The sequence below is a fragment of the Lycorma delicatula genome, chromosome 7 (assembly GCF_047948215.1).
Source record: "Lycorma delicatula isolate Av1 chromosome 7, ASM4794821v1, whole genome shotgun sequence".
Lineage (NCBI taxonomy): Eukaryota > Metazoa > Arthropoda > Insecta > Hemiptera > Fulgoridae > Lycorma > Lycorma delicatula.
Window position 1 is genome coordinate 135,049,593 of NC_134461.1, and position 15,662 is coordinate 135,065,254.

General features: G+C 31.0%; 1 protein-coding gene across 10 annotated transcripts in view; it reads left to right on the forward strand.

The window, feature by feature from the left end:
- LOC142328448 (uncharacterized) overlaps positions 1-15,662 on the forward strand; it is a 191,911-nt gene that overhangs the window by 154,081 nt on the left and 22,168 nt on the right. For all 10 annotated transcript variants that reach the window (XM_075372223.1, XM_075372219.1, XM_075372225.1 and 7 more), the window contains 2 exons: positions 4,921-5,939; positions 7,881-12,164. In XM_075372223.1, coding sequence (XP_075228338.1) covers positions 4,921-5,939; positions 7,881-12,164 — 5,303 coding nt within the window. The remainder of the gene's footprint in view (positions 1-4,920; positions 5,940-7,880; positions 12,165-15,662) is intronic.

Sequence of the window (15,662 nt, forward strand, 5' to 3'; positions counted from 1 at the left end):
AACATTCCTGTAGTTCCTCAACCACCTTATTCACCTGACTTGAATCGCGCTGTGACTTTTTCCTGTTCCAGACTTTTAAAAAATACCTCAAAGGACACCATTTTGGAACAGTAAAGAACATTAAAAAAAGTAACCGAACATCTGAAGGAAATTCTGGTTTCTGAGTTCCAACACTGCTATGAAGAGTGGGAAAGCCGTTTGAAGCATTGCATAGCTTCCCAAGGGAACTATTTCAAAGGTGATAGAATGCATGTATAATTGGATTGTAAATAAAAAGTTTTTCTGAACCGGTCTCATGACCCGAATACCTGTTGCTAAATTTCATTGGTGTACTGTAATCAGGTATTTTAAGAAATGTGAAGAAAATCACTTATAGAATTTCAAAATTTTATTTAATTATTTTACTGTGGAAATAATTTCAAATTTTAAGTTATACAAACTGTTGTCTTTTGATGATTCTTTATTTTATAGAATACATTTTGTCTAATTATTGAATGTATTACTTGCACTCTGTTCAAATGACAATTTATAAACTAGGAATTTTAAAATATGCTTAAATTTTGAGGCATCATTAAAAGATTATATATTAATTTATTTAGATTAAATTTTTTGTAGTCCATTTCTTTCCTCTGTACATTAAATAACTATATATAATAAAAAGTAATATTTTTTCAGCCCCCGCAAAACAGAATTAGAGAACACTCTTACCTTTACTTTTTTATATTCATCAAAACGTTTTCAGGGCCAAGCCCATATTCAATGTTATGTATATTTTTTTAATAAACTTTTCCTTTTCTACGTTTACACATTAATTTTAGCTTTTTACATTTTAAAAATTTCAGAACAAATATTTGTTCAGTCAAGAGAATGAAAAAGTATTGCACTAACTAATAATTTGTTACCTAAATAAACTATAAATAAATAGGAATAGGGATAAATTAATAGTTATTGCAATACTTTTTCATACTCTTGATTGAACAAATGTGTTGTGAAATATTTAAAATGTTTTAAATTTTATTAACAAACAATTTTTACAAAATAAAATGTAAAAAGCTAAAATTAATGTGTAAATCTAGACAAGGAAAAGCTCATTGAAGATGGGCTTGGACCAAAAACCATTTTGATATACATAAAAAAGTAAAGGAAAGCATGTTCTCTAATCCTGTACTTTGCAGAGGTTGAAAAAAATATATATATTTATATATTATTTTTTTATGACCGCATAGGATCACTTAAGTCAATCCAGTATCCAAGTCTCTTCGATGGGACTGTTTGGGCTTTGTGGTCCTCCCAGTACTTTTTCTTATGTTCCGATCTTTGTGCCCTTTCTTGCTCATGTTGTGAGTTTTTTCTTATAAGTGTGAAGTGATTGTTTTTTTCTTGACTTTATTGTTTAATTTTATCTTATCTTGTGGGGTCTTCTAGTATAAGGCTAATTTTCCTTCAGATCCTCTCTTATTTCTCTGATCAATCTGCATCCTGTTTTTGAGTCGAGATTGTACTGTACTAGCTGTTTCAGAAGTCTTGACTCTTGCAACCTCATGATACATCCAAAGAATCCTTGTCTCCTCTTACCCCATGGTATCAGTGTTGAGTTTTAATTCTTTGTATGCAATTTTGTTTGATACAGTCCTTCATTGCTTATCTTTCTGGCACTTTTTATTAATGCAGGTTCTTCAGATTCTTTTGATTTTCTGGAGTCTAATCTATCTTTGATTGTTTGTTTAGAACAGTGTTTTTGCTGCATAAGTGACTTCTGGTTTTATAATTGTGTATTAGTGTCTTATTTTTGTATTTATTGATAAGCATTTTTTATTGTAAGTATACCAGGTTAATTTTTGAACTTTGGCTAGTTTGTTTCTTCTTGTTGGATCGATTTTTTTAAATTTGTATTTTGTTATTATTTCTCCGAGGTATTTAAATTGGGTTACTATTTTGATTTTTATACCATTTATGTTTAATTCTTTTAATCATGTTGGTTTTTGGGGCATAATCCTCTGTCTTTCAAATGATATTTTGAGCCCAATTTTATTCGCAGTGTTTTGAAGTTTTACTGTCTGTGATCTGGCTTCATTGATGTCTTTTGCTAGCAGTGCCAAGTCGTCGGAGAAACCAAGACAGTTTATTTTGATTTTTCAGCCTGTTTTTACTTGTGAGGGACATTTTTTGAGTCATTCTTTCATTATGATTTCTAGAGTGCAGTTGAATAATAGTGGTGTGTGTGTGTGTCACACAAAGAAACAGAGAAACTTTCAGATCCTGTTCTACTGGTGAATATATTAAAAAAAGTTCATATAAACACAGGTCTGGAAACGCTTTGTTTTCAAGTTACGGCTAGTGAAAGCATTCGCCCATATTTGAGCTTTTCCAATAAAAATAAACTTTAATTTTTGGGGCTTAAATTGAGGAGTAAAGTTGGTGGTTTCTTATATAATTTGAGCTGGGAAATAGGATAAAGTAAGTCCCAGATCTGTAACTCCAGTAATTTTTAAGATAACAGACATAAAACAAAATTCAGTGTCGAAAGATGAAGTTTTTTTTTTTAGGTTTGTAGTACAATAACATTAAATGACTAATAAGTGCAGACAGAACATGTAGTATCAAAATCTGTACAGTATTAAATTCTAAGATAATTAATATAAATGTAGCCAATAAAAAGTAAGTAAAAACTTTTAAAATAGGTTTTTTATTGAAGCAAAACAGATGAAAAATTCTCTATCTAATGAACATTCTTTTTAAAAACAAAAAATGAAAACTTTTTCTTCAATGTATCAGTATTTACGAATGAAAGAGTCACTTCCAACGTGATTGTTTTCTGTTGAATGCCAGTTAAATTATCATGTTACTGATGAACATCATGTGATTCAGCGTAGCCCAGACACTAGTACCAGGTAAACTTCATTTCCCACTGGTTTGTCAAAAAACAAGTGTGGTAATCCTCAAAATTTACGGCCAACAGATCACACCCCCACCCCGCTCACCAGTGGTTAAACTTCTTTCATTGACTTGTAGACAATTCCGATAAGGTAAATTCAATTTTATTTACTGATGAAGCCGCTTTTACGAGAAACAGTCTTCAGTTCTAAAAATATCATTTATGGACAATTTTTGTAACAATTACTGTAATTGAGGTTTGTTATTCTGTTACTGTTTATCATTTCATGTATTTAATTTTTTTGTTTTCCTATATAAAGAATAATGTTTATTAGGTACAGAAAGAATAACACTATTTTCTATTTTTCCTGTGTTTTGCTTCAACAAAAAACAAATTTTCAAACGTTTTTATTTACTTTTTATTGGTTGTATTTACATTAATTTTTTCAGAATTAAATTTTCTACAGCTTTTGTAAATAAATATTTCACATTTATTAGTCATTTAACAAAGTTATTGTATTACAGGCCTAAAAAAAACTTAGTTTTTCGTCACCAAATTTCATGTTTTATGTCGGATATCTTAAAAAAAAACTACTTGAGTTTTGGGACTTGTTTTATCCTATTTCCCAGCTTAAATTACATAAGAAACCATCAGCTTTACTCCTTAATTTGGGCTAATTACAGTAGAGCTTTTTTTTATTAAAATAGCTAAAATCTGGGCGAAATCTTTCACTAGCCGTAACTCAAAAACAAAGCATTTTCAGATACATGTTTATGTGAACTTTTTTCATTATTTTTACCAGTAAAACATGTCCTGACACAGGGTGTCAGTGGGACACCCTCGTGTATGTGTGTGTATTTTTCCTTTTTTTTGTCTTCGGTGATTTGACTGGTTTTATGCAGCTCTCCAAGATTACCTATCTAAATGAAATGTAAATTGGGGTTTGAAAACCAGAAGAAAAAGTGTCAGATGAACCGGTGGAATTTAGAGAAGCTTGAGGAAGAGGAGGTAAAGAAGATTTTTTAATAGGACATCGCAAGAGGTTTGATTAAAAAAGATAAGTTAGAAAATATAGAAGAAGGTTATAAATAAAGGAAATTCTTAAATCAACAGAAACAAACTTATATACTCAAATCTTGCAATAGTGAAGCATTGCTGGGTCAGCTAGTATAAAATAATAGAAAAAATTATTAATGTATATGATAAAAAAAAAATTTATACATACCTACTAGTTACCGGAAATTAATATGGGAAATTTAACTTAATTACTGTGTTTTGTTGGTTTATATTTCATATAATAGTAAATTTTATTAACACAATGGTCAATATGTTAATGAGTTATTTGAAATTTCAAAAATACAACTGCTGAAGAAAATGAATTATTTATATTGTCAATGTATGTTAATGTTATTTATTGTCAAAGTATGATTTCATTTTAGTGTAAAAAATGTCATCACCCATATGAATTAGGCCCAGACATATAATAATTTTAAGTTCAGATAACTGGAAAGCACGTTATTTTTAAATAACAGTTTATAATATTAATGCATTAAAATAATTCTCATAATATGTCTAGAAGCCCAAAAACTTAATTCAACTTCTAATGTTTGTAAATGTGATTTATGAAAAAAAAATCAATGTGTATCTGTAATTTAAAAAAATAAATTAAAATTAAGTACTATCTGCTGTTCATACTATCTTATTATTTGTTATAAATAAAAGTATTTCCATTTAAACGAAAATAATGAGAATATGTGGAACATATTGTGACCATCCATCCAGAAAATGTGTTATATTCATTTGATGGTTTTATAAATATTTTTTTGCAAGAAAAGTAAGATTGCAGAAATGTTTTGAGTCTGGTAAGCAGTACTGCTTGAACTACACCACGTCATTGCTGCTTGTATTACAACTGTTATATAATTTTTTTCTGGTGTTCTCAGAGAAACTGCAGAACTCCTTTATTCACTTACAAGTTCAAAATGAATGACTTGCCTAAGATCTTTCATTCCTTTTAACATTTTATCTTAATTTCTGTATTTCAGATGTTCTGATGAAGATGATTTGTCTATCGGTGGAAGCAGTGAAATAGGACAAGTATTAACACAGCGTAACCACCGAACAACTATATCAAGTAATTTACGTACAATGAGTCGTAAGAAAGCGGTTGCTCTATTGTCACGTTCTCAACTACAAGCTCGTTCAGGAACTGCAAAAAAAAGACCTGTCGATAAACCAGCCACTTCTACAAAACCTGCTGGCAGTAGTTTACTTGACAGTATTTTAGATAGCCAGACAAAGTGGCATTCAAAAAACGCTGAAATAATTCATAATCATACAGATGGTTCTGTATCTGTTAAAGTTACAGAGAAAAGGGTCAATGTTAATAAAGAAAATGGTAACTGTAAAACCACTAAGACTCCATTATATCCTGGTAGTAGTAATCCACATGGCAGTAGATTTTCAAGTTATGATTATCAGTCAAGAGATAGAAATATTAGCAGTGGAAGACCGACTGACATGCATTCAAGTAATCCATCATCTTCATTTCCTTCATCTAATCTATCTTCATTTTCTTCAAATAGAGCAGGATTTACTTCTAATTATGGTATTGGTATATCTCCATTTACAGGTGCAGCACCAATAAGATTCCGTATGAATTTACCACCTCGACGCCCTAATATACATACAAATCCTGTCGTCCCTCCTTTGAGACAACCTCCTTTTCCTGATCCACAGTTATTTACTCAAGAACCATCACCATCAAATTCACCAAATGAAGAAGAAGAGGTTGATATATATAGCGATATAGAACCGGAGAGAACAACCGACAATGATGGTGAAGAAGGTGGTGAGAAAAGTTATGGTACGTTAGAGCCACCACCAGAACCTCCAGCATTATTAATGGGTCTTGGACAAGATGATATTGATGAAGAACACGATGAAGGTGGCCTTGTTATCGATGATCAGCCTTTGCCACCACAACAGCCACCTCTAATTCCACCACCACCTGCAGAAGAATATGATCCTGCAGAACCGTGTGAAGACTCAAACTCATCAGACGGTAAGAAATTTTTTTATTTTAATTTGCTATTTTTGTATGCACATTCAGTTATATCAGTTTGAAAATGGGTTGGGTGATGGTCTGTGTCTTAATTGTATGAATTCAACCGTTAACTTGGAACTAAGTCAGATCGGAAGGTATTTGATTAAAAAGATAGTTTAACTATTCTTAATATTGCTAGCTGTTTTTAACCTTTCCATACATGCAAACATTGTCCTTCCTGTGGGACTTATTCCCAGTCTGCTGTACTTATTAATTATATTTTTCCATTATTCCTATGTCTGAATAAATTTTCTTTCAATTTTAAGTATAATAAATTTTATAAAAATCAGAATGGCAAGAAAAGCGATCATGTAAGTCTACATCAACTTAAAATGATAAGGTTCTGCATTGCCATTAATTTTATTAGACCTGCAGTTTCAAAATGTATTTTGAAAAACTGCAATTACAGTATTTAAAACATTAAATAATATTAACTGATTTTTTTTGTTTGATGATATGAACTTGATTTGTTACTCTTTTGTCACACTTATAATAAAATATTAATCGTTTGGTAGTAGATGTATATACAAAACTTATTAAAAAATTATACAGAAAATGCACCATAAAAACATTATTTAGGATATCCATACTAGAATTTGCACTTAAAATATTTGCTCTTTTTAAGAGCTATGGTCTTTTGAAATATAACAGTAAAATGTTGCTAGTTGATGTCATCTGCTAGAATATTGTACTCTGCAGTACACAGACTAATGCCAAAGCAGTGTGTGTTGATTAACATACTAAATGTTAAATTCATAGTGATTAATATTGTATTATACATTTGTTTGTATATAAATTGTACTTACATTTTTGTATAAAAAGTGTAGAAAGGTTAAGTATAAATAAACTAGTATAAGAGTCCATTAGCAATTTACTCCAAATGGACCAATGCTTGTTTATATCATCTATTTAAAAGGAAACTTAATAAATGCCTAATAAAAACACATCATACAGGTCCAAATCATTATCCAAGGTTTATTTGGGTAATTTGTTGTGTTTGAATTATGGTGCTTTTCTGTAAATAGGGCAGGTACAAAATTTGACTTATATTTAAGCAAGAATTTTCTAAAATAAATTTATTGCGTAGATTAAATGATAATTTGATACTGAAATAAAAAATTGGGTTTTCTAATAAACTTGAAAAATACATTTATTTTTAATTTTTTTCTTGAAATGAAGAAACTGAAAGAGCTTGTTTGATCTATTCTTCTTTCTTGTATTGTAATTTAAATCCCAACATCACAATCTGTGAACATATCAGTACAAAATTACCAGTTAAGTTCTTTTGCACTGTCATACAATTGTGTATCTCCTTCAGATAGAAAAGTACACATATTAGCAGAATCACTTTGGGATGAAACCTTCAAATTGAGACTACTTTTTATCTAAATGCTTGAATAATATATTAATCTGTCCAATTTACATTGATTTAAGGGAGAAATGTGTGTGTATTTGAATTTATTCTTATTGAATATTTGTAAATATGACGACAAAATATTTTAGGTTTTCAATAGTTTTATTGCTATAGTTATTATGGTAATATTGCAGTACACCCATTTTTATGAGTTGACTTGAAGCAAATTATTTTACATAAACAAGAAATTTTTTTTTTAAGACTACTACAAAATCTCAAGGGTAAAAGGTTTTCAGCAGTTTTGAGATTTAAATGTAGTACACTGTACATTATTCTTTTTACTTTAAAATCAGTGTTATTTGATTTAAGTCGCCTTTAACAATATTTTTTAATTATTGTTTTTCATACTACAAATATGAAAATATGTAAATTGTAAATAGGTAATATTACCAAATATGTTGAAAAATTGAAAGGATTCATTTAATTGTTTAATTAAAAATCCTATTAATTTTCATATAGCTACATCACTTGACTTTTTTTTTCAGGATTTGATGAGAAAAGTCATCCAAACTATGGAATGTATCCAACTGTTGGTCCATTACCAGATTCTATGTTATCTTCTAAACCTATTCATTCTGATCGTGATGATGATGATGATGATGATGATGATGATGATGATGATGATGATGAAGATGAAGATGAAAATGATGCCGATTGTCCTAATTTTTCTATGTATTCAGCTGCAAGCATGAATATTGCTCATAAAAATGATGAAATGCAATTAAAGAAACTTAAAATAAATGATGATGAAGAAGAAGAGGATATTTCATTACCTTCTGTTGATGAAAAGTATAAAAATAATGATGAAATGATTGATGTACCATTACCCCCTGAAGATGTTAATGATAAGAAAGATATCGATGAAGTGAAGGAAACTGAAAAGTTATCAAAACATAAAGTAAGTGATGAAGATTTAGATGATGATGATGATGATGATTATGATGATGATGACGACGACGACGATGATGCTGATGCTGATTGTAACAAAGATAAAAATGAAAAAGATGAAATGGATGATAGTAAAGATTCTAATGAAAATGAAGGTAACGCAAATGATTCAAGAATAAAGGATGATACTGAAAATACTTCAGATATTCCTATTCCAGAAGATTTGAAAGAAGAAGATATTCCTATACCTGCCGATATTAATAATGAAAACATTCCAATACCTGAAAATAATGATAATAATGAAAAAGATGTTGATATTGATATCAATGAAGAAAAAGAAAATGATACTGGAAATGTTAAGAATAAGAAAGATAATGAAAATGTTAATGATAATTCTGTTGATTTTAAAAGTTCTGTTTCAGTCGATAAGTTAGAACAAATGAAATTTAAAAATGTTGTAAGATCCAATGGAAATAAAGATATCGATGGTGAAGATGAATGTAGTACACAAGATGTTCTTGATCTTGCTATCGGATCTGAAGGAAATCTTCAAGATAATTTGGCTAATGATGAAAATGAAGAACCAAGTATAAGTATACATATGGAAAATCCTGAAGAACTTGAAGAGGGAATTGATAAAATGCCTGATGCTGGTGAAAAACCTGATGGACTCGTTGATATAACAGATGAGGAGATGAGTGTGTATGATGGACAAGATAACTCTGATAATTTAGAAAAACTATCTGATAACGATAAAGAAAATGAATTGAATGATAGCCAAAAAGATATCGATATGTTTGATTCGGATGATAATAGCCTTGTTGGTGGTGCAACATCTGCCGTATCAGCCGGTACATTAAATAATTCTGATAATCAGCCAATATCTACTCTTCCGGGGTTGGAAGGACTTGAGACAGAAACCATATCAGAATCAGAAGATGTAAATTTTGACGAGTTACCTGATGGTATTCAAAATGAAGAACAAGGTATTCAGAATGAAGAATATTCATCTTCAAAAAGAAAAAAGAAAAAAAAGACTAGGAAAACTGCTTCCATGAGTGAAACAGAAGATGCCAATGGAAAGTGTCAGTTGGACACGTTAGAATTTGAAGAAGGCGAAATTATTGAAGACAAGCCCAAACAGTCATCAAAAAAAGATAAAAAATCTAAAGGAAAACACGAAAAGGATGTTGATAAAGAAGAGGCTGCTGTTCCTCATGCAGTTACTGCTACAACCCAAGTTAATAAAGAAGTAGCAGTAGTAGCAGATAAAAAGCAAAAGAAGAAGAAAGAGAAAAAGGATTCATTAAAAGATAAAAGTGCAGTTGGAAACAGTACAAATAAAAGTAAAGATTCTAAAATTAAAGAAAAGACTGTGAAGACTGGAGAAGCTGATGAAAATATTGCTTGGAAAAAGCCATCAAAAAGTACAAAGGAAAGGAATTACAGGGATGGAAAGGAAAAAGAGAAAGATGATAAAAAACAGGAGCCTGCCAAAAAGGAAAAGAAAAGTAAAGAAAAGAGAAAAGAACTTGAACGTTATGATGTTCGAAGGTTAATAAGTGAAAAGCCAAAACGACCACGGAAAGATGAATTTGGACGTGATTTATCACCTTCCAAATCACGTTCATTGACCCCACCTCGCTATAGAAATAGATCTCCCCTCAGAGTAAGAAATAGAAGTAGGAGTCGTTCTTGGAGATCTAGAAGCAGATCTAGAGGAAGGATACGAAGAAGTAGATCAAGAGGTAGATTTAGATCTCGTTCTAGAGAAAGAGGGAGAAGTAGGTCTCGTGATAGAATTAGAAGAAGTAGATCAAGAAATAGACGATCAAGATCCAAAGATAGACGTAGGTCGAAATCCAAAGACAAAACGGCTACTAAAGCAAAAAAAAGGAACAGAACTGTCAGCAGGACTAGAAGAAGAACTAAAAGTCGTTCACCATTAAGACCTAGTCGTAGGCAATCAAGGTCTTACAGTCAGTCATGGAGTCCATCCTGGTCAGGGTCTTCAATGTCACGATCTAGATCGGCTTCACCTCGAACCGGTAGAACACGTTCTTTATCTCGTTCATTATCAAGGTCATGGTCACGAGGACGTGAAGGGCATGAATCGCTTGTTGATGTAGGTCATAAAAATACTAGAAAAAATTTAACCGTTATAGTTACTAATAAAGATGCTGTGAGAAAAAAGGATAAGAAAAAGACTACAAAAAAAAAGGATGACAAAAGGAAAAGGAGACGAGGACAGTCTCCAGCACCATCCAAAGAAGTGTTTACTTCTGGTGATAACATACTAGTTAGTGTGAATTTTAAATCAAATAGAGGTACTGCTGAAATTGTCCCAGCAACAACTCCTGTATTAAGAGAAAGTTCTAAAAGGAAACGAGATGATGTTGATCCTGTTTCTGGTAAAAGAAAAAAAGATAAAAGTTCTAAAGAAAATGTCCCAGTAAGAAACAAATCTGCTCAAAAAGGTTTGGTCAACAAAAGTACTAGATTAACTAAATTAAATGAGGCTATGAAAAATGCAAAACCAGTTGCTATTATAGATTTAGACATGTCTCCATTCAGAGAACAAACACCTTCACCAAAAGAAGTTATTATATTAAGCGATAGTGGAGAAGAAAACGACAAACAGCAAAAAGAAATGGAAAAACAGTTAGAAAGGTTAGGTGAAGGTATGAGTTCTAGTCGTTTGTCATTAGATACAGATCATCAACAAAACACATCGGTTTCACAGCCAGAATCACCATCAACCCACAGTTTTATGATGACTAGTACTGGACCAAAAACACCTCCTGAACCTCATGTAAAGTTTTCTATTGTATCAAATAAACCACAGTTACGTGTTTTAGCTAATCCTTTAATGGAATGCGATGAAGAATTACGTCGCGATGAAGCGACTGAAACTGACATGGATGAAGTAATGCATAAAGGTCCAAATACACCACCTGAACCTCCTCCTGATCTTAATACACCTGCTTCACCACCTACTACACCTTATGACCCGTTTGATCCAACAAAATCTAGATCGCCTAGTCCTCAGCCGCCTAGCGATTCTGGTCTTCAGGTTAATAGTTCTAGAGAAGATAAATCTGTAGAAAGTTCTTCAAATTTACAAGGTGAAATAATGGATGATGGTCATGGAACAAGGATATTGGAACATAGAACGTTAACACCGCCGGTTGATTCTGATGAATTAAAGAAAACTCCAGAACCATTAAAGGTACTGTCGACTCCTAAATTGGATCAAAGTGGTGTAGAAGTATCTCCAAAACATCAGTCACCAGCATCAGTTGGTGTTGAGCCGACTAAAAGCGCTGATGATTCTTTATTAAAACCGTTTCAAAAATTACTAAGTACGGCGAACAAAATAGATGTTCCTGTACATAAATCACCAGACAAATTAATTTTAACTGTTGGAAATATGGTACAGCAGCAGATAAACAAAATAAATCAAACTCCTTCAAAACAGTTAGGTGTAATTAAGAAACCAGCTAACCTTGTACCGGTTTATACACCGTCTATGACATTAAATTCAAGTAAATCAATTAGAACGCAACAAAATGGTGCTACTGGTGATCAAGTAGATGATGTTTTAGATTTAGATGCGGGTTCACCTTATTCACCAGGTTCTAGTGAAGGAGATGACCTTTTTGATCCTCCACCTATGACGCCACCTCGACCATCAAAACAGCAGCCTCCACTTTCCTCTGCTTCAAAACCATCACAGCCGAAGACAACTGCTGTGGCGCCTTCGACGCAAAATAAATTTGATTTGCTTTTTTCATCATCACCCATGAAATTACCTGCTAGGCATGGTAAACACCACAGTGGGAAAGCTAACAAGAAAGGAGGTGCAAAAGGAAAAGGGAAAGGTTAGTATTATCTAATATTACACTGAGTTTTTTTTTATGCCACTGATCATAAAAATATTACTATTATTTTTATTTATTTTTTTTTTACATGCACCAACTCTAATTTCTTAATCAGATAGATTAATTTCGCATGTTTTTCTAAAATTCAAAATGTACAATACAGATTGAACTGCAGTACTAGCACTAGCACTAGCACTTGCATTAAATAACTAATATTAGTTATTATTCTGCATTTGCTTGCTTGTTGTGCTTTATCGACAAACTTAAGTTTGGTTTGACAGTTTCAATAAGAAATGTATGTAATCAGTGACAAACTAGTAGATTTTAACATGCATATTTCTAGATTCACACTGAGCTTTTATATTATGCTAGTATATGTTGATGTAAATTTGCTAATATGATTTTTTTTTTCCTAACAAAAAAATCTAACTAGGACATTCATCCAAAAATTTGGACATTGTTTATAATAATTTGTGTGCTGTTTTCCAGAATAATACATAGCTTATTTTCAGTGTACAACATAATAGCAGTATTTATTTATTTACAAAATCTATCCATACAATAAGCAAAATTTTCAATACTGAGTCAGCTTTTAATAGTATGTACCAGGGGTCGGCAACACGACGCTTGCGGGTGCTATGGTGCCCTCGATGAGATTTTTATACACCCTCACTATATTACACACCTATTAAGCCCAATAACCGTATCAGCATCGCACGTATTTAAGACAATATAATCGCTTAAGCTCAGTGTCAGCAAATAGTAATCAAGGTCATACACTGACACACATGCTACTTTGCACGTAGGCATATTCTCACTTTTGATAAATTTGGTAGTATGTTACCGTATTCTGAGTGCTACATATTTTGAGTGTTATTATTATCGACTATATTTTATTATGTATTACTAGTAACCATATCGCGCAAGATCCTTTTCACTATCAAATACATGTTGTACTGGTTAAATTAATTTTATAAATAACCAGTCATGAATAATCGTAAAAGAAAAATTTATTGTTTTAATGTTGACTGGGAAGAACAATTTTGTTTTATTGACTTTAAAGGCAAATGTATGTGCTTACTGTGTAATAATAGTGTGGCGCCCCCAATAACTTTTGAATTTATTTTGCACCCTTACTAACAAAAAGTTGCACACCTCTGGTCTGTACCATAAAAATAGCAACCTATTTATTACCATAATCCTATTCATCATCGACTGTAATCATTTCTGTAAAAAAAAAACTATGAACAAATTAGTTTCAACAAGTAAATTTTGATCTGTTTCTATACAAAATAAAATTATAAATTAACTGAAAAATAAAGTGTATCACAATCATTTATAAAATTGAAAACACTTTCAGTAATTATAAACAGTGAGAACCCATACCAAAAGAAAAAGCTAATTGTTCCTGCACATAAAAAGCCCTTTCTCTTGTGATCCCTTTAATATATATACATATATATAAATACATACACACATATTTATTTTCACTCTTGTGACACATATAACGCGCAATTTACTGTAACCTGAGAGATAGAAATAGATACTGTCCTCCACTATTCTGTCATTATACAACTTCATATGTTGTTTTTTCCCTATGCGCATTTCAGTTTGACCAAAGCTGCAAAGATGTCCCTAAAAATAACCTTCATACACCTATTGCAATCTATCCTCAATATTTGACATCTCTAAGTTTTCAGGCTTACATAAAGTGTAATTTATTTAAAACTGCAACATGTGAATTCTTTAAGCGTACAGGTATTATAAAATTAGGAGTGCTGCGTAGAATCCAAACGCCTTTTTCCTATAGTACCTTTGGAAATTTTCCATTTTGTTGCATCCATTATAACCACAACCCTGAGCACAGTATAGACAATAGAATGTAATAAATATTTTACCCTTTTTAAAATACTAATAGATTTTTAGCGCCCTTTTTAAGAATTTGACAAAAGCAGTTTTTTTCTTTGTACAACACTTCTTACTCTTTGGATTCATATAATTTTTTTAAAAAATATATCTAAATTAATTTTCCTATATATAATAAATAAGCCTAAATTTTCATTTTCTAGCTGGTGCACACTGACTGTCAAACCAAAATAGTTTATTCCAAACCTTTCTTCCTAACAATTGTGGTGTAGTATCATGAAGTATTTCCCAGGCTTCTAAACGACAATTCTGAAATAAAATGAATATTTTATTGTTTTTATTATTACTATGAGTCCATAGCATCAGCAAAATTTGCATTATATTTCTGTTGTTATTCTTTGGGATCTTCCACACTGTCTTAGCCTTTGTCTTCATCTTAAATTAGAACACAACCATACATACACTTGTCTCAGATACTATAGGTCTACCATTTATTTCTTAAGTGCTATCGAGTTATTTTAGCGAGTAAATAATAATAGCACATATAACCACACTGTGCAACTGTGTGCAACATTTTTTTATTTAAGTCTGTAAACCTTTTTTTTTTATTTTGTTCCAATAAATCACATTATTTTTTATTTCTTTGTAACTAGTAGTTCATTCTTGCTTTAAAGAGCAACAACATAATGTTGTAAAGATACTAGAGCAGTCCTTAATAATTATTTTTTACTTAATTTAAGCTACTGTGAACGACGTAAATTTGTACATAATTATACTGAATTTCTAGCTAGTTGAAATTTTACCTTTTACCTGCTAGCAGTAATGGTAATGATATAATCTAAATGCTAATAAAATATAAATCGTAGTGAAATATTTTCAATATTGTAATCTTATTTATTTGTATATTACGCTTTAGCACTGTAGTAAATAACAAGTTACCCTGCAATGAATGTAATTCATTGTAAGTGTAAAGCACACTTTCAATGAATCATCAGATTTGAAAATTAATTTAAGAAAATATAAGTATTATTAAGAATTTGTGATTAGTTGATTTGGAAGCTGGTACAGTGACCCTTACACTTGCTGTCAATTTTTATTTTATTTTATTTTAATGTTTCTTTTTCATGTTTCATGTTTATCCAATCTATTTTGACTGAAATTTATTCTATGCTTCACCATTGTCAGAATTTTAAAACTTTAACAATTAATTCCATCAATTATCTCAACATAACAACACTTGATGTGCATGTAAAGTATTTAAAGCATTTATGAATAAAATAAAAAAGGGTGAAGGAGATTGTTAATAGTTTAATTCTGGTATCACACTGGCCTGAGTCTTTATAAACTATTTTTCATTTAATTATGCAGTGAAGACTAGGAGTTTATTGCTGACTCTTCTAGTATAATTAAGGTTTAGATTCTATCTAAGTTTTCTTGATCTGTATGTTATCTGTTTTCAGAATTTCATTTCACTCCTGAAAAAAATAAAAACTGGTGAAGTAATAAAGATAAATGATATAATAGACATTTATTGTATTATCTCAGCTGTTTTTATTTCTTCTGAGAACTATTCATTGCTTGCTAGTATGAAATGCTTGGGTAGATAATCTTCTGCTGCTTTTAAGTAAAAAA